The 24,932-nt window shown below is 47.4% G+C and overlaps 1 protein-coding gene across 3 annotated transcripts; it reads left to right on the top strand.

The window, feature by feature from the left end:
* Nucleotides 1-4,685: 4,685 nt before the first annotated feature.
* LOC144671854 (lysophosphatidic acid receptor 6-like) lies at nt 4,686-24,567 on the top strand. 3 transcript variants are annotated; one of them, XM_078533904.1, is made up of 2 exons: nt 4,686-4,811; nt 22,871-24,567. In XM_078533904.1, the coding sequence occupies exons 1-2, from the start codon at nt 4,740-4,742 to the stop codon at nt 23,876-23,878; spliced, it is 1,080 nt and encodes a 359-aa protein (XP_078390030.1). In that variant the 5' UTR covers nt 4,686-4,739; the 3' UTR covers nt 23,879-24,567. The 3 variants fall into 3 exon arrangements, with proteins under 3 accessions (XP_078390030.1, XP_078390032.1, XP_078390031.1); XM_078533906.1 differs by lacking the exon at nt 4,686-4,811 and adding an exon at nt 17,700-17,772; XM_078533905.1 differs by lacking the exon at nt 4,686-4,811 and adding an exon at nt 21,823-21,933.
* Nucleotides 24,568-24,932: the final 365 nt, after the last annotated feature.

Below are 24,932 nucleotides of genomic sequence, written 5' to 3'. Positions count from 1 at the left end.
TCCCAAGTTGCTGGTCTGGCCCTGATGGGTGAGCAGGATCCTTGGGGAAGAATCAGAGCAGCCACAGGGCAGGGCAGCAGCACAGTTAAAGGTAGGCGAATTAGATTCGGAGGGAGGGTGTGATTCCGGTGAGTGGAGTTTCGAGTGAGTATTCACGATATGGAAATGCATGCAAAGGTGCTTCCCGACATGGATCAGCGGGAATGTCGACCCACCATTAGACGCCGTGAAAACCAGGAGTGGAAAATACCAACTTATTTTCCCGCAGGTGGAAAACTGACTTTTGCCATCATGCCAGATGTTGTGCCCTCGCCCGCCACGATCCCCGCCGCTGGCAGGATCGGAAAATTCCGCCCAATTTCTCGTTCCTCTGCTGAATTCCCAAAAACCCTCCCAATCCTCAGGCTTCCACCTTCTTGTTTGTCCTTGGAAGTGAAGATGACCACGTCCATCATCTGGTAGGGTTCTGATGGGTACGTCATTGCTGCCAAGGCCCATATTCGCCCAGGAGGTTCTACTGCAAGTAGGACAAGACACGGCAGACGATTAAGTTTTGGATGAGCCGCTGGCTCGGGATTTCCTCTCCTTGTGTTTTCTCTCTGCCTCCGGTATGCTTTCGAGGGAGGCCGCACTGTTTGCTATTTGGTTGTGCCAGGTTCAGCGATCCTGGGCCAACTCCTCCCAGGACTCAAAGTCATTGTCAAAACTCCAAAGCGAAGCCTTCAGTGTCCTTGTAGCGATTCCTTTGACTGACATGACAGCGCACCCCAGATTCAAGTGAGCGCCAGGCATTCTGACTACATGAACAGCCCAACTCACTTGTGACTGTCTCAATATGGTGTAGATGTTTCTGAAGGCAGCTCAAGTGAAAGCGGTTGAGTTTCATGACTTGATGCTGGTGCACAGTTCAAACCTCACACGTGCAGAGCAGAGTGGGAAGGATGATTAATCTATAGACTTTCAGCTTGGGAGGCAGACTTACTCCTCTTCATTCCCTGGCTGATGTTCGAAATCTGCCAAAGGCTACACTTGCTTTGGCCCATTCTCGCATGTGTCTTATCGTCAATGTAAACAGCTTGGGAGCAGCCGTACAACTCAGTTTGACCACATTATAAGCCTCTTCCTTTGCCCTAATACTATCTTTAACTCTTCGTTAACCAGAGTTGGACCACATTTTCTCGGGTTCTGAGCCGTAGAGGAATATATATTTGTTGCAAATTCTGTATTAATTCTTCAAACAATAGCCATAGCTTTGTCTGCCATCACATCTATTAATGTAGCTTGTCAAACCACCTTAGCCAACTCGCCACTCATATCTATGTATTTTGCTTTGTTTAGGCATCAGATCTCAGATTCAGTCTTAACTAAATCACTTACAAAGTCAATGTAAAATTCTATCATTTTATGGTCACCCTTCCTTCCGAGCCCCTTTACTACAAGGTTATTAATTAACCCGTCCATATTTCACAACAGTCAGTTTCCTAGTTGGTTGCTCAACATACTGACCTAGAAAATTATCTTGTATATGCATCCCATGAGCATGTCCCTCACACAATTCCTGCAATTTTTGTTTGCCCAGTTAAATGAAGATTAAAGGCATTGTGATTCCTGTATTCCCCTTATTACATAAGCCTCGAATTTCCTGAGTTAGACACTGCCCCACATTACAACCACTGTTAGGGGGCCTATAAACAACTCCCCCCCCCAACAACATTTTTTCCCCCGTGCTGTATCTCAGCCCCACCCGCTCAGTTGTATAAAACCACTGCAAAGTCTCAAAAAAGGAATGAAACTAGATGGCCTACGCAGCATCGACCTAGGCACCGGAAACAACAACGGCAAACTCTGTCCTGTCAACCCTGCAAAGTCCTCCTCCCTCATATGTTGAGGCTAGTGCCAAAATTGGGAGAGCTGTCTCACAGACTAGTCAAGCAACAGCCTGACATCGTCATCCTCACTGAACCATACCTTACAGATAATGTCCCAGACACCACCATCACCATCCCTGGGTATGTCCTATCCCACTGGCAGGACAGACCCAGCAGAGGTGGCAGCACAGTGGTATACAGTCTGGAGGGAGTTGCCCTGGGAGTCCTCAACATCGACTCCTGACCCCATGAAGTCTCACGGCATCAGGTCATAGATGGGCAAGGAAACCTCCTGCTGATTACCACGTACCGCCCTCCCTCAGCTGATGAGTCAGTGCTCCTCCATGTTGAACATCACTTGGAGGAAGCACTGAGGGTGGCAAGGGCACAGAATGTTCTCTGGGTGGGGGGACTTCAATGTCCATCACCAAGAGTGGCTTGGTAGCAAAACTACTGACCGAGCTGGCCGAGTCCTAAAGGACATAGCTGCTAGACTGGGTCTGCGGCAGGTGGTGAGGGAACCAACAAGAGAGAAAAACATACTTGACCTCATCCTCACCAACTTGCCTGCCACAGATGCATCTGTCCACGACAACATTGGTAGGAGTGACCACTGCACAACCATTGTGGAGAGAAATCGCCCTTTCACGTTGAGGATACCCTCCATCATGTTGTGTGGCACTACCACTGTGCTAAATGGGTTAGATTTCGAACAGATCTAGCAATTCAAGACTGGGCATCCATGAGGTGCTGTGGGCCATCAGCAGCAGCAGAATTGTACTCGAACACAATCTGTAACCTCAAGGCCCAGCATATCCCCCCACTCTACCATTACCATCAGGCCAGGGGATCAACCCTGATTCAATGAAGAGTGCAGGAGGGAATGCCAGGAGCAGCACCAGGCATACCTAAAAATGAGGTGTCTACCTGCTGAAGCTATAACACAGGACTACCTGTGTGCGAAACAGCATAAGCAGCAAGTGATAAACAGAGCTAAGCGATCCCACAACCAACAGATCAGATCTAAGCTCTGCAATCCTGCCACATCCAGTCGTGAATGGCGGTGGACAATTAAACAACTCACTAGAGGAGGAAGTTCAACAAATATCCCCATCCTCAATGATGGAGGAACCCAGCACATCAGTGCAAAAGATAAGATTGAAGTATTTGCTACAATCTTCAGCCAGAAGTGCTGAGTGGATGATCCATCTCGGCCTCCTCCGGGGGTCCCCAGCATCACAGATGTCAGTCTTCAGCCAATTCGATTCACTCCATATGATATCAAGAAATGGCTGAAGGCACTGGATACTGCAAAGCCTATGGGCCCTGACAATATTCCGGCAATAGTACTGAAGACTTGTGCTCCAGAACCTGACGCACCCCTAGCCAAGCTGTCCCAGTACAGCTACAACACTGGCATCTACCCGGCTATATGGAAAATGGCCCAGGTATGTCCTGAACACAAAAAGCAGCACAAATCTAACCCGGCTAATTATCGCCCCATCAGTCTATGCTCCATCATCAGTAAGCAGCCCATGTCCAAAGGCAGCAAGACCAGGACAATATCCAGGCTTGGGCTGACAAGCGGCAAGTAACATTCGTGCCACACAAGTGCCAGGCAATGACCATCTCCAACAAGAGAGAATCTAACCATTGCCCCTTGATGTTCAATGGTATTACTATCACTGAATCTCCCACTATCAACATCCTGGGGGTTACCATTGACCAGAAGCTGTACCGGACTAGCCATATAAATACTGTGGCTACAAGAGCAGGTCAGAGGTTAGGAATTCTGTGGCAAGTAACTCACCTCCTGACTCCCCAAAGCTTGCCCACAAGGCACAAGTCAGGAGTGTAATGGAATTCTCTCCACTTGCCTGGATGAATGCAGCTCCCACAACACTCAAGAAGCTTGACACTGTCCAGGACAAAGCAGCCCACTTGATTGGCACCACATCCACAAACATTCACTCCCTCCACTACCAAAACACAGTAGCAGCAGTGTGTACCATCTACAAGATGCACTGCAGGAACTCATCAAGGCTCCTTCGACAGCACCTTCCAAACCCAAGACCACTACCATCTAGAAGGTAGACAAGGGCAGCAGATACGTGGGAGCACCACCACCTGGGAAATTCCCCTCCAAGCCACTCACCATCCTGACTTGGAAATATATCGGGCGTTCCTTCACTGTCGCTGGGTCAAGATCCTGGAACTCCCTCCCTAACAGCACTGTGGGTGTAACCTACACCACATGGACTGCAGCGGCTCAAGAGGGCAGCTCACTGTCACCTTCTCAAGGGCAACTAAGGATGGGCAATAAATGCTGGCCCAGCCAGCGAAGCCCGCATTCCATGAATGAATTAAAAAAGTAACGATTAGTCCAAAGCTATTAAATTCTATGTGCAGTTAAGTGCAAAGGCTAGGGGACACAGATTTAAGATTTTGGGCAGGATCTGCAGGAGGGGAGGTGAGGAAGAAGCTTTTTTATGCAGCAGGTGCTAATGATCTGGAACTCGCTGCCCATGAGGGCAGTAGAAGCCGAGACGATCAATGGCTTGAAAAGAAAATTGGACAGGCACTTGATGGAGATAAACTTGCAGGGCTACGGGGATCGAGCGGGTGAATGGGACTGACTGGATTTCTCCGTATAGAACTGGACTTGATGGCTGAATGGCCTCCTTCTACCGCAAATCACTTCAGTCTATAATAGTTGTCAAGTTTGCAAATCAAGAAGTAGTTTCCTGAAATTGCCTCTCGTTTCATGATCTGTTTCAGATGCTTCCTGTTATGAGATATATCGACCCGAAGCAGACTCAGAGCTGTTGACAGTCTCGGCCCTATCCACATGTAAACAGCAACGCTCATCGAATGCTCTGGGAGCACAGCGAATGCAGGAGTGGAGGGATCTGGGCACCTGAGGAGAGTGTCAGGGTGAGAAAGGTAAGAACAGAACCTTAAAAGCAACAGCCTGGGCCAGTCTGGCTGAAACAATTGTGCACCAAAAGCGTCTGACTGAAAAAGGGATTTTGTTTGCTGAGATTGGGAAACAAATCTTTTCATGAGGGAGTGTGACATTTCATTTCAGAACTTCTTTTGACCAGCTTCCAAAAGGGTCAGGTGCATGGGAACAAATCTTACTTTGAAACTCTGGGTTTCTGAGGTAAACTGTACTCGCTACAAGTTACTGATTCTGAGACTGCCAATTTCAATCAAAGCACTGCCACTTGCCCTCCAGAAACTCAGCCATAAAGCATGGAATTCCCTGAAATTGGACAACATCCCTTGCCGTAAGGTGCTGGTGGACTAGACAGGTGTTGTTTCACTGCACGTTGTAAACAACAAGCAATGTAATAGCTTGTCTCAGTTGGCGATGAACATCTTTGCACTCATGGTGTTGGGAAGTTTCCTGTTCATTCTAGTTATGTGCAACAGGAGTAAGCCACAATGAGAGAAACAAAAAACAGCTGGCTAAAGAGAAAGCTGTCAGGGCAAGCTGATAGAGTTCTCTCAGGAGGTATTAGATAAGGATGGGTTGAAAAGCGATGTGGATGTGCTATACATGGACTTTTGGAAAGCCTTTGTCAAGGGTAAGTAAAGGCTGGTTAACATGGGCACCAAGGCCAAATTGCCAGGGTGAATGGGTAGTGATGCCAGCAGTGGCTCCTTTTCCATGCCTTCAGTTGGTGCGTCAATGACAGGGCTAAGAGAAAAGCCCAAATACTAAAACAGGAGGCAGGGTAAATAACGCTGAGGGCTAAAGAGAGATGAACGGGGGCATTGATAAGTTGAGGGCCCAGGTAACACAAATGGCAAATGGAATTCGCTTATCGTAAATGTGATAGAAGAGATTGTGGTAAATAAAGAGTAATAATTATAGCTAAACAGGAAAACTTGGTGGGTGGCGGCACTGTGGTTAGTCTCAGCTCCAGGGACCTATATTTAATTCTGACTGCAGGTGTCTCCCTGTGTGGAGATTTGCACTTTCTCCCTGCGTCTGAGCAGGGACTGGGTACGCCGGTGTCCTCCTGCTGATTAAAAGCCGTGCTGGTTAGGTGGATCAACTACGGTTAAATTAACTAAGAAGGAGAAAGCAGAGAGCCGTGACAAACAGTTGTTTTTCAGACAGGAGCAAGTACACAGTGGCATTCCTCAGGGGTCAATGTTGTGACCACCGTTCGTTCTGATATGTATTAACATTGGGTATAATTTAAAAGCCTGCTAAATTCAGAAACAGCGAAGAAGATAGCAACAGGCTTCAGGAGGGCAGAGAAAGACTGACGAAATTGCCAATGCCAATAAAGAGGGAGAAGTGTGAAATGATGGGTTTTGCTCGAAGAAATGAGGGGCGTAATCTAAACTAAATGGTACAATTTTAAAAAAAGGGCGCAGGAACAGAGAGATCCGGGAGTCTTTGAATGTGGCAGGAAAAGCTTAGAAGGCAGAGTTTAAAAAAGCTTAAAAGATAGACAAAGTGCTGGGCTTTATTAATAGGGGCATTAGAGTGCAAAAGCAAAACAGGGAAGAGGCAGGGGAATGGCACCAAGCCATAATGCTCATTCAGAGAGCAGGTGCAGACCCGATGGGCTGAATGGCCTCCTTCTGCACCACAACAATTCTGTCATCACTCGGTTGGCTTCATTTGAAGCATTGTGTTCAATTCTGGGAATTCTAGATCCGACCTCAGAGAGGCTGCCGGGGATATTTGCCAGGATGGTAATGGGGATGTGGGGCTTCAGATATACGGACAGGCGAGAGAAGCTGGTCTTGATCTGCGAGCAGAGAAGATTGAGTGGAATGCTGGCACCAGGCGACCAGGCTAGATTTTGCTCGTGATTGGCAAAAGACCTGAGGGGGAGTTGAGGAGATTTCCCCTTAGTGTGTGAGTGTGTGCCCTGTGATGGACTGGCACCCTGTCCTGGGTGTGCCCTGCCCAGCACCCATTGCCTTCCGGGATAAGCTCCGACTCCCTGCAACACTGAGTTGGATAAAGCGGTCCTGGAAAAGTGAGTAAGAACTGGGTGATGTGGATAGGCAGAAGGATTTGGAGCTTCAGGTTAACAAGATATTAACAGAATGGCCTCAAGTGGATAAAAGGAAAGCTAATGGGACCATGGATACTATAGCTACAGGTACAGAATATAAAAATGCAGATGTAATGATGAAACAGCAGCAATGTTAGTAAGACCTCAGCTATGCCCTGTCCAGTTTTAGGCTTCACTATATAAGGATGTTGAGGTAATGGAAAGACGATGACAGAATGGTGTGTTGAAATATGAATATGAAGCAAGACTCAAATAATAATAAAATCTTACAGTTCAGCAGAGGCCATTCAGCCCATCGTGAATGGGCTGGGGGTTTGAAATGAACTATCCAATCAGTTCCATGCCCCTGGCCTTTCCATGTGGCTTTTTCATCTTCAAGCCTACGCCCAGTTCCCTTTTGAACGTTATTGCTGAATCTGCTTCCACCTACCTTTAAGGCATCCCAGATCACAACCGGCTGTGTGAAAGATCCCCCTCGGATCTTTTGCCAATTACCGGCAAAATCTAGCGTGGTCGCCTGGTGCCAGCATTCCTCTCAATCTTCTCTGCTCGAAGATCAAGGCCAGCTTCTCTCGCCTGTCCGTATATCTGAAGCCCCACATCCCCATTACCATCCTGGCAAATATCCCCGGCAGCCTCTCTGAGGTCTGTTCTAGAATTCCCAGAATGGAACACAATGCTTCAAATGAGGCCAACCTAGTGATGACAGAATTGTTGTGGTGCAGAAGGAGGCCATTCAGCCCATCGGGTCTGCACCTGCTCTCTGAATGAGCATTATGACTTGGTGCCATTCCTCTGCCTCTTCCCTGTTTTGCTTTTGCACCCTAATGCCCCTATTAATAAAGCCCAGCACTTTGTCTATTTTTTAAACATTTTTAAACTCTGCCTTCTAAGCTTTTCCTGCCACATTCAAAGACTCCCGGATCTCTCTGTTCCTGCGCCCTTTTTAAAATTGTACCATTTAGTTTAGATTACACCCCTCAGTCTTTCGAGCAAAACCCATCACTTCACACTTCTCCCCCTTAAATGGCATTGGCAATTTCGTCAGTCTTTCTCTGCCCTCCTGAAGCCTGTTGCTATCTTCTTCACTGTTTCTGAATTTAGCAAGCTTTTAAATTATACCCAATGTTAATATATATCAGAATGAACGGTGGTCACAACATTGACCCCTGAGGAATGCCACTGTGTACTTACCTCCACTCTGAAAAACAACCGTTTGTCATGACTGTCTGCTTTCTCCTTCTTAGTCAATTTTGTGTTCACAGTGCTACTGCCCTTTTAATGCTTTGGGCTTAAATTTTGCTAAAAGTCTATTATTTGGTACTTTAACAAATACATTTTTATTGTCAATATCTATGACAACAACTACACTATCCTCATCAACCCTTTCCTCCATCAAAAAACTCAGGTTAGTCAAACGCTGTTTTCATCTTCGAAGAGAAGGTTGAGGGCTGATTAGATAGTGGTATTGAAAATTGGGATGGGTGTGGACAGAGTAGATAAGGCAAAACCGTTCCCATCGGCGGAAGGATCGAGAACCAGAGGGCACAGATTTAAGGCAACTGGCAAAAGAAGCAATGGAGTCACAGGGAAAAGCTTTTTCAGGCAGTGAGAGGCAGGGATCTGGAATGTACTCTTTGAAAATGTGGTAGAGGCAGGTTCATTCCAGGGATTTAAGTGGCAATCGGAAGAATGGCTATGGAGAGAAGGCCAGGGAGTGGCACTAGGTAAGTTCCTCCGTCGGAGAGCCAGCATAGGCAAGATGGGCTGAATGGCCTCCTTCTGTGCTGTATCTATTCCACGATGCTGTCTTGACTTTGAGAAATCTGGGGCCGATTTTCATTTTTAGCCCATATTTTGCCGAGTGATAGTTTCGTTTTGAACCATCACCTCTAAAAGTGTCCCCAACACTGACATTAGGCTGACTGATGTTTTTGGAGTTTATTTTTCTCAGCTCTTTTGAGCAGGATAGGAACATCTGCAATTCTCCAGTCCTCTAGCACCACACTTTCAGGGCAATCTGAAGATCATGGCCACAGCCTTTATTACTTCCATACTTATCTTGCACGATCACCTAGAGAGCATCCTAATTGCATCTGGTTCCTTATCCACTGCACTCTTTCATTGGCTGCCTTTTCACTGTTCACCACTGTGCACAACTCGTTACTGAGTAACCAGCAGAACTCAGTCACTGGTTTAAAACCTATGCTTTTTTTTTGCTTCATTTTCTTTGAGCCCTTATTATTTAAGAAATTTTGGACTTGGGATAAAGGCTGCTTGACAGTCACCGGTCATAACAAAGAGTCTGTTCTCAGCCCAGTTGTCTATTGGGTGGAGGGGGTGGGCACCTTGATGGCCATGTCAGCCGACCAATTGTTGATGTGTAGGGGTGTCGCTACATCAGTGGTCATGTGACCAAACCTCCTGGAACATATCCAACCAGAGTGGGTAACGTAACCCACACTGAGTGAGTGAATCAGCAGGGTGAGCTGATAGGCAGAAATGGGCCAACAAACCAGATAGCACCACATTCGAGCTTAAGGCACATAATGAGTGATTAGATATCCAATACCGGTGAAAGCGGAGAAAAAGAGACATCACGACGATCCCAGGCAGTGGAGGCACTCAGGTAAAAGCCTCCCTGTACATGGACGATGTGCTCGGATCCGCTGTCGGTGCGCAGACTGATCCACATCTGCGACCAGTTCGAACTGGCCTCGGGAGCCAAGGTAAATCGTGGGAAGAGCGAGGCCATGTTCTTTGGGAACTGGGCTGACCGAACCTTTGTCCCCTTCACTGTCAGGGCTGATGGCCTGAAGGTGCTGGGGATATGGTTCAGAGGGACCAGGGCATGCGTTAGAAACTGGAAGGAGCGAGTGTCTATGGTGAAAAGGAAACTGGGCATGTGGGAGCGACGCTCCCTCTCCATTGCGGGTAAGAACCTGGTCATCAGGTGTGAGGCACTCTCGCTGTTGCTGTACGTGGCGCAGGTCTGGCCCATTCCACACTCCTGCGTGGTGGCGATCACCCGAGCCATCTTCCGCTTTATCTGGAGGTCAAAAATGGATCGTGTCCGCAGGGACACGATGTACAAGCCTCTAGATAAAGGGGGAGAAAACGTGCCCAACATCGCCCTCATACTGATGGCCACCTTTGTGTGTGGCTGCATCAAGCGGTGCATAGACCCTCAGTACGCAAACACCAAGTGTCACTACGTGCTGAGGTTCTACCTGTCCCCGGTGTTGCGAAGGATGGGTCTGGCCACGCTGCCGCGGAACGCTCCAAGTAGTTGGACCGTGCCGTACCACCTGTCCCTGGTGGAAAAATTTATGCAGAAAAACACCTTTGACCACAAGTCCATCAGGCAGTGGTCAGCACGGAACGTCTTAGAGGCCCTGAGGGAAAAGGAGAGGGTGGATCCTGTGGGATGGTTCCCCGAGCAGACTGTCAAAGTCATTTGGCAGAATGCCTCATCGCCAGAACTTTCCAACAAGCACCAAGACATAGCTTGGCTGGTGGTGAGAAAGGCCCTCCCCGTCAGATCCTTCCAACACGCCAGGAGTCTCACCCTCTCTGCACGTTGCCCTCGAGGTGGCTGTGGTGGGGAAGAGACCGTTGTTCACCTCCTTCTGGATTGTGCCTTTACAAAGAAGGTCTGGAGAGAGATGCAGTGGTTGCTGTCGAGGTTCATCCCGAGCAGTTCTGTGACACAGGACTCTGTGCTCTACGGGCTGTTCCCAGGGACACACACCGAGACAAACATCAACTGCAGCTGGAGGATCATCAACTCGGTGAAAGACGCGCTTTGGTCTGCCCGAAACTTGTTGGTCTTGCAGCGCAAAGAGTTGTCCCCGACCGAGTGTTGCGGACTGGCACATTCCAAAGTCCAGGACTACATGCTGAGGGACGCACTAAAGCTTGGGGCAGCTGCCGCAAAGGCGCAATGGGGAAGGGTCGCTGTTTAAGACCTTTCTGCCACAGTGCGCTGAGGGACTGGGAACTGTTTAAATCCCCTCGGGCCGTACAGCTCAAAATGAAAGGCTGTAAATGATTGTAATATTGTTTGTACTGATGCACCTGGTGATACATTTTGCAAAAGTTGAACCTGATTGTACCCTTGTAATGGTGTTTTTGAAATGGTTTGGAATGTGGTTGAAGATATTTTATGAATAAGGTATATTTTTGCAAAAAAATAAAGAGAAAAAGAGACATCCAGGTCCCAGTCTTGAAATAGATGCAACCCTCGCAGACGCAGGGGTTTAACATCTGCCTGAGGTCTGCATGAAAGCAGCAGGCACTGGGCCTGTTCTGTGATGGAAAATGTGGCCTATAACCCTAGGCCTTACACACGGCCAGTCCACACTGCTGCTTATGTTCCACTCGAGCTTTAAATGGACAGCTGCAGCTGCCACCCACCAAGTGAGTTAGTTAACAGATAACACTAACCTGAATGTGGAACCGAGAGACACAGGAGTGATTCCCTGGCACTATTGGAGTCAAATAGCGTTACCTGCCCCTTCTCGATCGCTTCCCCCACCCTTTATATCCTCTGACCCGTCTAACCCACCCGATGGTCACTACATGTAATACAATGACCCAAATTTCGACCCTCTTTACTGAGACATCTGACAGGGGAGGCCTGGCAGGTCACACACTAGCCTAACTTAAAAAAAGTATGCTGTGACTCAGTGGGTAGCACCCTCACCTCCGAGTCACGGGGTTCTGGGTTGAAGCCTCATTCCAGGTCTTGAGCAGAAAAACCCACTTCTTTGGATGAGATGTTAAAGGGAGGTCCCATCTACCTGCTGTGAAAGGCCCCCGTGTCGCTATTTTGAAGATGGGCAGGGGAATTCTCCCTGGTGACCTGGCCAATATGTGTCCCTCAATCAACACCACAGAAACAGATAATCTGGTCATTACCACATTAATGTTTGTGGGAGCTTGCTGTGCACAAATTGGCTGCTATGTTTCTTCCCCCCACAGCAGCGGGAGACAGTGGTGGAGTGGTAATGTCACTCGGCTAGTACTCCAGAAGCTCAGGCTCATGGCCTGGTGACAAGAGTTCACATCCCATCATGGCCACTGGTGGAGTTTGAATTCAGTTAATATATCTGCAATTGAAAGCTAGTCTCAGTAATGGTAGCCATTATTGATTGTCGTAAAAGGCAATCTGATTCACTAAAGGGAAGGAAGTCTGTTGCCCTTCCCCATCTTAGCTCCATAGGTCTGGATCCAACAAAAATCTATCAATTTTGTTTTAAGCTCCAAGTTAACTTCAGCACCCACAGGCTTTTGGGAGGGAGAGAATTCCAGATTTTCACTCTCTTTTCTGTGAGGAGGTACTCCCTGTCATTAGCCCTGAATGGCCTGGCTCTCATTTTAAAGTTAGGCCTCTCTTGACCTGGGCTCCAGCCACCAGAGGAACTAATTCCTCCTTAACAAACCTAGCAACTCCTTTAATTCCCACAACCACCCCAATTAGACCATCCCATAATCTTCTACATTCATGGGGGATACAAGCCTAGAATGCAACCTTGGCCTATTAATTGAACCTTTTCGGCCCCAGGATCATCTTGGTGAACCTACACTGCAACCTCTCCACGGCCATCATATCCTTTCCTGAGGTGGGGTGTGTGGAACTGAATGCCATGCCCAGATGTTGTTCAACCAGAGCTTTATACAGCCGAAATTAAAATAGAAAATGTTGGAAAAACTCAGCGGGCCTGACAGCATCTGTGGAGAGAGAAACGTTTTGGTTCGGTATGACTCATCTTCAGAGCATCCACAGCATTTCACTTTTATCTTTATACAACTGAAGCCTGTTTTTTTTTCAGTGTTCAATTTTAATTGCCCCTCCTTTGTGCCCTATGGTTTCCTGATTACAGGGGGTGGGGCAGGTAGGTACACCTCGATTTTAGTCTACCAGTTCAAATTGTTCACCATTTCACTTTTAAAATGGGACGTGGGTGTCAGTCTGACTATCTTGATTCTGTGTACAGCAATACTCCCATGTCTGCCGTGGCTCAGGTAGCATGCCTACCTCTGAGTCCGAAAGTTGTGAGTTCAAGTCCCGCTTGAGCCTATAATCCGGGCTAATACTCTCAGGGTGTGCTGCACTGTCAGAGGTGCCGTCTTTCAGATGAGAGATTAAACAAAAGGCCGTGCCTGCATTTTCTCAGGTTGTGTGAGAGATTATAGGAGCAGGGGTAGGCCATTCGGCCTCTCAGGCTTGCTCTGCCATTCAACTGGCTCAGCGCCATTTTCCCCGCACTATCCCCATATCCCGTGATACCTTCATTATCCAGAAATCTATCAATCTCAGCCTTCAACATACTCAACGACCAAGCCTCCGCAGCCCTCTGGGGCAGAGAATTCCAAATATTCACCATCCTCAATGAAGAAATTCCTCCTCATCTCAGTCCTAAATAGCCTGCCCCTTATTCTGAGACTGTGTCCCCTGGCTCTGAACCACCACCCCCCTGCCCCCAGCCAGGAGTAACATCCTTCCTGTGTCTACCCTGCTGAACCTTGCAAGAATTTTGTAGGTTTCAATGAGATGACCTCTCATTCTTCTAAACTCTAGAGATTACAGGCCCAGTCTCCTCATTCTCCCCTCACAGGACAATCCCACCATCCCGGGGATCAGACAGGTGAACCTCCACTGCACTCCCCCTATGGTAAGCATATCCTTCCTTAGGCAAGGAGACCAAAACTGTACACAATACTCCAGGTGTGGTCTCACCAAGGCTCCATAAAACTGCAGCAAGACATCTTTACTCCTGTACTCAAATCGCCTTGCAATAGACGCCAAGTACAGTCCGTCTCTAGAGTATATCACAATAGGTGTACAGTGAGTATTAGAGTCAGTCTAACAAAGCCATGGGCTATTTGGAATGATACTAAGCCTCACGCGTGGGCTATTTAAGAGGAGGTGGATTTTGGAGGTGTTTAGAAACAGATGGATCATAGAGCAGATATTTGGGAAGAGTTTGGGCCTAGAAGAGGTGCCTAGGAGCCTACAGGACCAGTATGGGAGTTGTCTTTAAAGCTTTGGAAGAGGAGAAAACCAGGAATGTGCAGGTTACCTTATGAAGAAACATTGGACAGGTTAGGCTTGTATCCGCTGGAGTTTAGAAGAGTAAGAGGCAACTTGATTGAAACATATAAGATCCTGAGGGGTCGTGACAGGGTGGATGTGGAGAGGATGTTTCCTCATGTGGAAGAATCTAGAACTAGGGGTCGCTGTTTAAAAATAAGAGGTCGCCCATTTAAGACAGAGAAGAGGTGAAATGTTTTCTCCCAGAGGCTCATGAGTCTTTGGAATTCTCTTCCTCAAAAGGCAGTGGAAGCAGAGTCTTTGAATATTTCCAGTCCAGAGGCAGATATATTCTTGATAAACAAGGGGGGGGTCAAAAGTTTACTGGGGGTAGGTGGAAGGTTGCAATCCGATCAACCAGGATCTTATTGAATGGTGGGAGCAGGCTCGAGGGGACAAATGGCCTCGTCCTGGTCCTAATTCATATGTTTGTATGAGAATTCAGCAAAGCAGTGAGAACAGATGAGATGAGAGGATCTAACTTGATGTTCAATGGCATTACCATCGCTGAATCCCCCATTATCAACATCCTGGGGGTTACCATTGACCAGAAACTGAACAACTAGCCATATAAATACTGTGGCTACAAGAGCAGGTCAGAGGCTAGGAATCCTGCAGCGAGTAACTCAACCTCACCTCCCCAAAGCCTGTCCACCATCTACAAGGCATAATTCAGGAGTGTGATGGAATACTCTCCAATTGCCTGGATGAGTGCAGCTCTCACAACACTCAAGAAGCTCTACACCATCCAGGACAAAGTAGCCCGCTTGATTGGTACCCCATCCATAAACATTCACTCCCTCCACCACTGACGCACAGTAGCAGCAGTGTGTACCATCTACAAAATGCACTGCAGGAATTCACCAAGGCTCCTTAAGCAGCACCTTCCAAACCCACAATCACTACCATCTAGAAGGACAAGGACAGCAGGCACATGGGAACACCAGCACCTGGAAGTTCCCCTCCAAGTCACTCACCATCCCGACTTGGAAATATATCGGCCATTCCTTCACTGTCGCTGGGTCAAAATCCTGGAACTCCCTCCCTAACAGCACTGTGGGTGTATCTACACCACATGGGCTGCAGAGGTTCAAGAAGGCAGCTCACCACCACCTCCTCAAGGGGGCAGTTAGTGATGGGCAATAAATGCTGGCCCAGCCAGCAATGCCCACATCCTGTAGAATGAATTTTTAAAAAGAGGCTGAGTAAAATACATCGAGAAGGATAGGCATGAGGCCGTAGGTGCAAGATAAGAGGGGAATCCCCTTTCTGACACTGAGGCCGGAATTTTCCATTCCCACACGCCAGCGGGTTCTTCCGGTCCTGCCGATGTGAATGGAGATTTCAATGGTTCACTGGCTCCGCTGTGGGGAACTCCCCGCTCCCCCCTCCCCCCCACCGCGGGGCGGGGTGCTGGAAGATTCCGGCCCAAGTTTCATCTTTTACTTTTTCCAAGGGTGAGGTTTTTAAGGGCTTTTTTTTTAACTTCTTGGGAACCATTTTGGGATTTGAATCTGCAATTGGTCTTCATGCGATATGAGCGGCACAGACAAGATGGGCATTTCTTGCCCATTGGCAGTCGCTCTGAGAATATGGCAGTGAGGCTGTTCCCAATTCTAGCCTTTGCATGACTGAAGGGCCTTTAGTCGGCATTCAAAATCCCCTGGGAAGTGTGGTAGGCCCCTTCCTGAGGACATGCTTAACCAGCTTGGGTTACACAATGATCGGAGAGTTTAGTGATTATTTCTTTCTGCAAATTGTCAGACTCTGGGAGTTGGTAGTGTGGCAAAACCAAGAGAGGAGTACATGACAAGTAAAGGTTGATGCATCTTAGTTATGAGATGGGAGTTAGACTTGTGGAGCTGAGGGGGTGTAGAGGGGATTAGTGTGAGGATTTGGGACTGTCAGTATCTGACAAGTGACGCTTCAGAATAAACAGAGATCAGCCCATTGACCTTTGTCTGAAATATGAGCTGGTTTCCTCTCTCTCAGATGCTGGTTAACTGGTTTCATGATGCAGTTATTCCTCCAGATTTCTAGATTTGTCCTTTGCTTTCTAAAATGGCTTTGGAGGAATGAAATTTCCAAATGGTAAACTGGATCACCAGAGATTTCTCCTCTCTCAGGACTGGGCCACATTCTTTACACTTTTGATGTTCTGTTTTTTTTTTTACCCATTTCCCACCAGTTTGGTGTAAACATTCTGTCACTGGCGCTTTCGAGAATGTGGAGGGTCGATGGGTGGATCTCACTCGCTGTGGTTCTTTCAGTAACTCGCTTATGGGCTGCTGTTTGTACGTTGAATCTTTAAAAAGCCACAGAACTGTCTTGGTCTCAGGATGAGTCAGTATTTAGCTTTGCACCCACATAATACACAGGCAATCCAAAATATTAATCAAGTTCAGTGGTTTTCTTCAGCCATTGTTTACTGCCCTATTTATTGCAGTTTCAGATGATCAGATCTGCTGCCTCTGCTACTTCCTTTCCTGTTCCAGTCCACTGGGCCAATAGTTTTTTTTAATTAATTCATGGGATGTGGGCTTTGCTGGCTGGGCCAGCATTTATTGCCCATCCCTAATTTCCCTTGACAAGGTGGTGGTGAGTTGTCTTCTTGAACTGCTGCAGTCCATATGGTGTAGGTACACCCACTGTGCTGTTAGGGGGGAGAGTTCCAGGATTTTGACCCGGCGATATATTTCCAAGTCAGGATGGCGAGTGACTTGGAGGGGAACTTCCAGGTGGTGATGTTCCCATCTACCTGCTGCCTTTGTCCTTCTAGATGGTAGTGGTCATGGGTTTGGAAGGTGCTGCCTAAGGAGCCATGGTGAATTCCTGCAGTGCATCTTGTAGATGGTACACACACTGCTGCTACTGTGTGTCGGTGGTGGAGGGAGTGAATGTTTGTGGATGTGGTGCCAATCAAGCGGGGCTGCTTTGTCCTGGATGGTGTCAAGCTTCTTGAGTGTTGTGGGAGCTGCACTCATCCAGGCAAGTGGGGAGTATTCCATCACACTCTTCCAACATATTCCTGGCTGACCTCCCACATTCTGCACGCATTAACTTGAGGTCATCCGAAACTCTGCTGCCCGTGGCCTAACTTGGATCAAATGCTGCTCACCCATCACCCCTGTGCTCACTGAGGTTGACTGGTTGGTTCCCCATCAAACAATGCCGCAATTTTTAAAATTCCGACCTGGGCACCCCTCCCTATCCCAGTAATCTCCTCAAACCCAAAACCCCCTGAGATCCTCTAATTCTGGCCTCTTGTGGATTCCTGATTTTAATTGCTCCATCATTGGGCAGCCATGCCTTCAACTGCCTGGGCCCAAGCTCTGGATTTCTCTCCCTGCCCCTCCCTACCTCGCTTTCCTCCTTTAAGACACTCCTTAAAACCTACCTCTTTGACCGAGCTTTCAGTCATCTGAGTTAACACCTTCTTACGTGACTCGTTGTCATATTTTGTTTTTGAATAGTCCTGTGCGGGGTCTTGCGATGTTTTATTTGTTAAAGCCACTATATAAATTCTAATTGTTGTTTATTGCCATGTTTGTCATCCCTGCTTATTGTCCCAGTTTGCCTACCTCTTGTTCTGTTCACTTTTTGTTGACCCTGTTTATTTACCATGGGGTTCCTTCCAGACAACAGTAAGGCCTGATGGAAGCTATATTCATCCACAAGTGACACAGAGGGAGGAATACAAATTATTTATGAGCTGTCATCACATGAGTTTCGGCCTTTGGACTCTGACAGCCCTAAGCAGAAAGTGAGATCTTGCATTGCCGTGAAGACCTGAAAGGTCGAATAGATTTCGTCAGGTGCCACAGGGAGAGGATTCTGGCTCAGGTTCCCCACTTCAAATCACTCTTCTTCATGCCAAGGAGTGGCAAGAAGTTCTGAGGAATAACGAGCAATGGTGAGGAGTGACGGTGATCGCTGCGTAATGATAAGTGACAAGCAATTATGAAGACAGGTGAGCGATGGTGCAGAACAGTGCAGGATGGTGCAGACGGGTACAGAATGATGAGGAATGAGGAACATTGATGAGGGACAATGTGGAATAATTAAGGCTATCATGGACTGGGGGATAATAATGGCAAAGGGTAGCAAAGACTGGTGATGAATCTGAAGGCTAGTGTGGATTGGACTAGCGTGATGGGGATTAACGGTGAGTGATAGAGAGTGACAGAAAATGGAGAGGAAGGGTTGGGAGTGGTGGGTGTGCTGATAAGTGATAAGGAATGCTGTCTTAATTAAACATGTAGAATAACAGAGAGAAAACAAGCTGCATTGAAATGCAGAAAAATAACTCCAAATGCTTCCCAGAATTGGTGAAGGTAAGGAGAGAACTATAAATAATAGTGAGTCTGTAAGAGAGAGCTGAGAGTGGTTTCTAGGCTAAATTAACAAGATGAGATTTCCAAAGGGTATTGAAGATGGAGAAAATAATAGGTGTGTGGGACTTCATAGAAGCTAACCTAAAGTGCAAGAGGGAGTCATTACTGCACCCGCGTGGAGACAGGATGGGGCCCATGTTGTGTCATGTTTGCCTAAAACTAAAGAAAGGCAGGAAACACTGTGTATAGTAGCATAAGGGAATGGTAGGATGGCCATTCCACTGCAGTGAATAGGCCCCTGCATATGAATGTATGTCACTTCTAGCAAGTATAAATGAGCGATGTATGAGGTCAATTTTAATTATCTTAAAACGTTCCCTGCAAACGAAAGGAATATGTTCAAGTCTTGCACCTTGCTTTAATTACCCAGGAGCTTGGGGAGCCTATAGTTCCCCATTGCTTTATCCATGACAATCACAGTCAACTTGCCAACCAATCAACACCCTTTTCTCCTGTAGTATAAATTGTTGCGATCGTTTAAAATTTGGTGTTCTTGCATTTGCCTGATGAGTGCAAGACGAAAAGCTTTGGCAACATGCCTCGCTATTGAGCAATATGATTAGAGAGGAGAAACAAGATGCAGAGAACTGGAAGAGATATTAACCTGAACAGCAGCTTAGGAAGAGGACAGGGGAAAATATAAAACAGTCTAAGTCAGTTTTGAAGTGCGTGACAAGCTCATGTTGCATTTCTTTAATTAACCTATCTATTACAAATACCACCAGCCTTCACTTCTTCGTTCCTTGCTGGGCCATTTCAGAGGGTAGTTAAGAGTTAATAACGTTGGTGAGCTACAGATACAAGTCATCTCCTGGATTATGATATAGTGGCAATAATAGAGAGCTGGCTCAAACAAGGGGTGGGTTGATCATATGATATTCCTGGCATAGTGGTAATGTCACTGGGCTAGTAATCCAGAGGCCAAGGATAATCCTTTGGGGCACAGGTTCAAACCCCACCATGGCCGCTGTTGGAATTTGAATTTGATTAATAGAGCTATCATCAATTGTTGCAAAAACCCATCTGGTTCATTAATGGCCTGTAGGGAAGGAAATCTGCTGCCCTTCTCAGTCCGGCTCACATGTGACTTCAGACCCACAGCAATGCGGTTAACTCTTAACTACCCTCTGAAATGGCCAAGCAAGGGATGAAGAAGGGTGGTGGTATTTGAAACAGATTTTGGTACACCTCAGAAAAGGGACAATGTGCTTTAAGAACTGAAGGGGTGCTGGAACCCTGCCGGGTGTTCACTGAGGCCACCAAATACTGAGAAGGAGATGGAGAAGGCAAATTTCCGAGAGATGCAAAAGCAATGGAGTCATAATGATGTTACAGCCTTATTCAAAAAAGGGTGTAAAGATAAGCCCAGCAAATACAGGCCAATCGTGTTAACCTTGGTGGTGGGGATGCTTTCAGAAATGATAAGTTGTAATAAAATTAATTGTCACTTGGCAAAATGCAGGTTAATTAAAGAAATACAACAAGAATTTGTCAACTTGCTGGAGTTTTTTGATGAGGTAACAGAGAGGGTTTATGAAGTAATGCAGTTGATGTGGTGTACATGGACTTCCAAAAGGCATTTGATCAAGTACCGTACTGTGGTACGGTAAGTAACTTTGTAAGCGAAGTTACAGCTCATGGAATAAAAGAAGCAGTAACAACATGTGTATAAAATTAGCAGAGTGACAGGAAACAAAGATTAATGCTGAACAGCTGCTTTTTGGACTGGAAGAATGCTTGTAGTGGAGTTCCCCAAGGTTTGGTGTCAAGACCCTTGCTCTTCCTGTTATATATTATAACCGAGACCTTGGTCATGGCATAATTGCAAAATTTGCAGATGATAAAGAATTGGAAGTATTGTGAACTTGAGGAAGGAAGTGTTGAAAGGCATATACAGCATAGTGGAATGGGCAGACAAGTGGCAGATGGAATTTAATGCAGAATAGCATGAGGTGATTCATTTTGGTCGGAAGAACTCGGAGAGACAATATAAAATAAGGGGTACAACACTAAAGGGGGTGTAGGAGCAGAGGGATACATGAACATAAATCATTGAAGTTTGCAAATCAAGTTGAGGTCCGCAGTTAATAAAGCATACAGCCCCCTGGGCTTTATAAATAAGGGATTAAAATACTAAAACAAGAAAGCTGTGATAAATCTGTATATAACATTGGTCTGGCCTCAAGAGGAGCATTGTGTCCACTTCTGGGAGCCATGCTCCAGGAAAGATGTGAGGCCATCAGTGAGCGTGCAGAAAAGATTTAAGAGAATAAGAAACTACAAATAGATTGGAGAAGTTGGAACTGTTCTCCTTGGAGAAGGGAAGGTTGAGAGGAGATTTGATAGAGGTGTTCAAAGTCATGAGGGGCCGGGGAAGAATAGACAGGAAGAAACTGTTTCCATTGGTGGGAAAATCAAGAACCAGAGGGCAGGCATTTAGGATAATTGGCAAAAGAAGCAATGGCGGCATGGGGAGAAACCTTCATTGCTGAGTGGTTAGGACCTGGAATGCACTGTCTGAGAGTGTGATGGAGGCAGGGTCAATCGAGTGGTTAGGATCTGGAATGCATTGTCTGAGAGTGTGGTGGAGGCAGGTTCAATCGAGTGGTTAGGATCTGGAATGCACTGCCTGAGAGTGTGGTGGAGGCAGGGTCAATCGAGTGGTTAGGATCTGGAATGCACTGCCTGAGAGTGTGGTGGAGGCAGGGTCAATCGAGTGGTTAGGATCTGGAATGCAATGCCTGAGAGTGTGGTGGAGACAGGGTCAATCGAGTGGTTAGGATCTGGAATGCACTGCCTGAGAGTGTGGTGGAGACAGGGTCAATCGAGTGGTTAGGATCTGGAATGCACTGCCTGAGAGTGTGGTGGAGACAAGGTCAATCGAGTGGTTAGGATCTGGAATGCACTGCCTGAGAGTGTGGTGGAGACAAGGTCAATCGAGTGGTTAGGATCTGGAATGCACTGTCTGAGAGTGTAGTGGAGGCAGGGTCAATTGAGGCTTCCAAAAGGGAATTGAATTATCTGAAAAGGCAAAACATGCAGGGCTGTAGGGATAAGGCAGGGTAGTGGCACGATGTAAATTGCTGCTTCAGTAGACCAGCACAGACATTGATGGACCGAATAGCCTCCTTCTTTGCTGTAACCATTCGAAGATTCTTTGAGATTGGGGTACATCAATTATGCCCATGTGGACTGGGAGTTGTGGGGACATGGAGGGGGGAGGGGGTGGGGTTGCGGCCTTGGTGGTGGGGGAGTGTTAAAAGCAAAGGGGGGGAGGGATAAATTCCTGAAATGTGTAGATGAGAATGTTGTTGATCAGTGAGTTCCCAGCACAATGAGGAAGGAAACAATGATGCATCCGGTTCCGAGAATGAAGTTGGGCAAGTGGGGCTTGTGTCAGTGGAAGTGTATTTGGGGAGCGCTCATCACAGTGCCATTAGGTTCCAAACAGTTATGGAAAAGGACAAAGGGAAATCAAACATGAAAATACTCAGTGAGACCAAAGGTGAATCGGAATGAAGGATTGACAGGTAAATCAGTAAATGAGCAGTAGGAGGATTGGGCCCAGACACTTTCCTATGTAGCAGAGTAGATGTCCATCTAAAGATAAAGCTCAGATAAAGGCAAAATACTGTGGATGCTGGAAATCTAAAACAAAGAGAAAAAGTGCTGGAAAATCTCAGCAGGTCTGGCAGCATCTGTGGTGAGAAAGACAGAGTTAACGTTTCATGCGAACTCGAAACATTAGCTCTGTTTCTCTCTCCACAGATGCTGTCAGCCTTGCTGAGTTTTTCCAGCATTTTTTTTGTCATTGTTGAAGATGGAGGATGACTCGGGATGAGGGGGATTCAGGTACCGGACACTGTATCGGGGAAACTCGGGACTGGAATGTGTGCCGGATTTGGGGATTTGATGGATTTTGGGTCCCAGGCTTAGCATGTACCAATAATACTTAAAATAAAGTGCGAAAAACAAAGAATAAGAAAGGGGTTTATTCAAATTGCTGCACTGGGTGTCAGCTTCGACTGCAGCCGGGCTTTTCGGTCCATCTGAATTTTGGGAAGCCAGATAAGGTGTCCGGTACAAAAATAAAAAATAGCTGGGAAAAACTCAGCAGGTCTGACAGCATCTGCGGAGAGGGACACGGTTAACGTTTCGAGTCCGTGTGACTCTTTATCAGAACTAAGGTGTCCGGTGCCTGTTCCAAGGTGTCAGCTGTGGCTCAGTTCACAGCACCCTCGCCTTTGAATCAGAGGGTTGTGGGTTCGTGTCCCACTCCCGTTAAACCAAGAACTGTGATTGTACTCGAAAGAGTTGCAATCTGTGACTGTTGATAACTCGAAAGAGTTTCCGAAAAGGAAGTGTTTAATAAATGATGGATAATTCTGTGGGGAACCCAGCTGAATATAGAAAGTGCTAAAAGACCAATTCATTGAAGCTCATCGCCTTTTCTCCCCCCGCTTGCAGGCGCTGATAGGTGACCCCCAAACTCAAGGACAGCCGGAAAATTCCAGCGGAATGGCAGATGTGAATGGAACCTGCGGGAAACTCAAGCAGTGGACAGACCCCATCTACGCGACGGCGTTCAGCTTCATTTTCCTGCTCGGGCTGGTCTTCAACGTCCTGGCCCTCGTCATCTTCTTCCGCTTCACCAAGATCCGCTCGCAGACCACCGTCTACATGAAGAACCTGGCGTGCTCCGACCTGCTCCTGGTGGTCTCCTTGCCCATCCGCATCTGGTACTACATGAGCCGGCCGCAGCTGCCGCTACGGCTGTGCGAGCTCAACGGCCTCATCTTCCTGGTCAACATGTACGGCAGCATCTTCTTCCTCACCTGCATCAGCCTGGACCGCTGCGTGGCTATCTGCTTCCCCATGAAGTCCCGTCTCAACGAGCTGCGCAACTGGGCCACTTGGATCAGTGTTGGGATCTGGGTGCTGGTGATCGGAGCAAGCATCCCCCCTTACCTGATCATCCCAAGGAAGTCCAATGCCTCCTGCCACTCCTGCTTTGACAAGCACCCTAACTTTGTCACCAACCCAATGACTGTGGTCCCCACCCTCTTCATCGGTTATGGGATCCCACTGGCCACCATCCTAATCTGCTCCCACGCCCTCCTGAGAGGCATTCGTCAAAGCACCGCCACCCGCATGGACTATGTGGACTGGCACAAGATCCGCAACATGGTGCTGGCCAACGTGGTGATCTTCATCATCTGCTTCCTGCCTTATCACACGGTGCTGCTCCTCTACAATGTCTCCCCCGCCAAGGACCAGGACTCAGCCCTGCCAGCCGCCTACCGCATCACCATCACCGTGGCCTGCTTCAATGCCATGCTCGACCCCATCGTCTACTACTTCGCCACGGAGACCTTCCAGAAGAGCGTGGGCATGAAGGCTCTGAAGAACGTCCTGACCTCCAACACAGACAGTGCCGAGGGCACCAACCGCTCCCTGTCGCCCATCAACGCCTGAAGTCAGGGGCAGCCAGCTCGGTGCCCGGGAGGAAAGGATTTTGAGGGGAGAGAGGGAGACAGACAGAGGGGCCAGAGTTAGGGTGGGAGGGTGGAGGGTTGGAGGGCCACGTGGGCTGCAAGCGTGAGAGAATTGCCCTGCGACCACAGTCTACATATGGGGAAATCTGGTGAGGTCAAGGGCTTTGAATATAGAGCTAACAAGGCAAGCGACTTGGGACTTAATAGGAGTGTCAATGCAATCTGAAGACTGAGGATCTTCTGAGAATGAGCTGCGAAACTCCAGCAAGCGGTGGCATTCACCTTACACCTACTTTTAATGTTAACTTGGAAATAATGGATGATAATAAAGCCCTATTGCGCTTCACCGAGGTCAGGAGTCCGGAAACCCAGGGTAATAGCAACAGGAGCATGCACTTTAAGCAAGTTCGATGTAAATATTAAAGCTCTTTGTTTGAAGTATCTTTTTGAGATATTCGCGATAGTTCACCAACAGTCACAGGCTCCCAGAATTGACAGTTCACAGGGAGTTTACACAGAGAGAGATCCTTAATTATAATACTTTTCACAAATACTTTCACTTCTGATGTAAAACCTGCTGAAAGGAAATGAGTCCTGGGTGTAGTCGAGTAACATTCGCTAAAGGTCATCGACCAGTGCTGAGGGGCCGCTATCATGTTGGATATCAGGGTGTTCATTCATTAGGTTGGTGCCAGGGGGCAGGAGAATTGCAATAGCACACGCTTGCTCAAAAGGAAGGCAAGGATAAACCCAGCAACTACATGCCAGTCAGTTGCAGAGAAAGATTTTAGATACAATGACCCGGGACTAAATTAACGCTGGGGCAAATGTGAATTAATTAGGGAAAGCCATCAAAGGATTTGTTGCGGGAAAATTGCAGATTTTTGATGAGGTAGCAGAGAGGGTTCACGAGGGCAATGTGGTTGATGTGCTGCACATAGATGTCCAAAAGGTGTCTGATAAACATACGAACACACATAAGAAATAGGCGCAGGAGGAGGCCATTCGGCCCCTCAACACTGTTCCGCCATTCA

This window comes from Cetorhinus maximus, chromosome 34 (genome assembly GCF_964194155.1).
Source record: "Cetorhinus maximus chromosome 34, sCetMax3.hap1.1, whole genome shotgun sequence".
NCBI lineage: Eukaryota > Metazoa > Chordata > Chondrichthyes > Lamniformes > Cetorhinidae > Cetorhinus > Cetorhinus maximus.
This window is presented reverse-complemented; position numbering and strand designations above follow the sequence as displayed.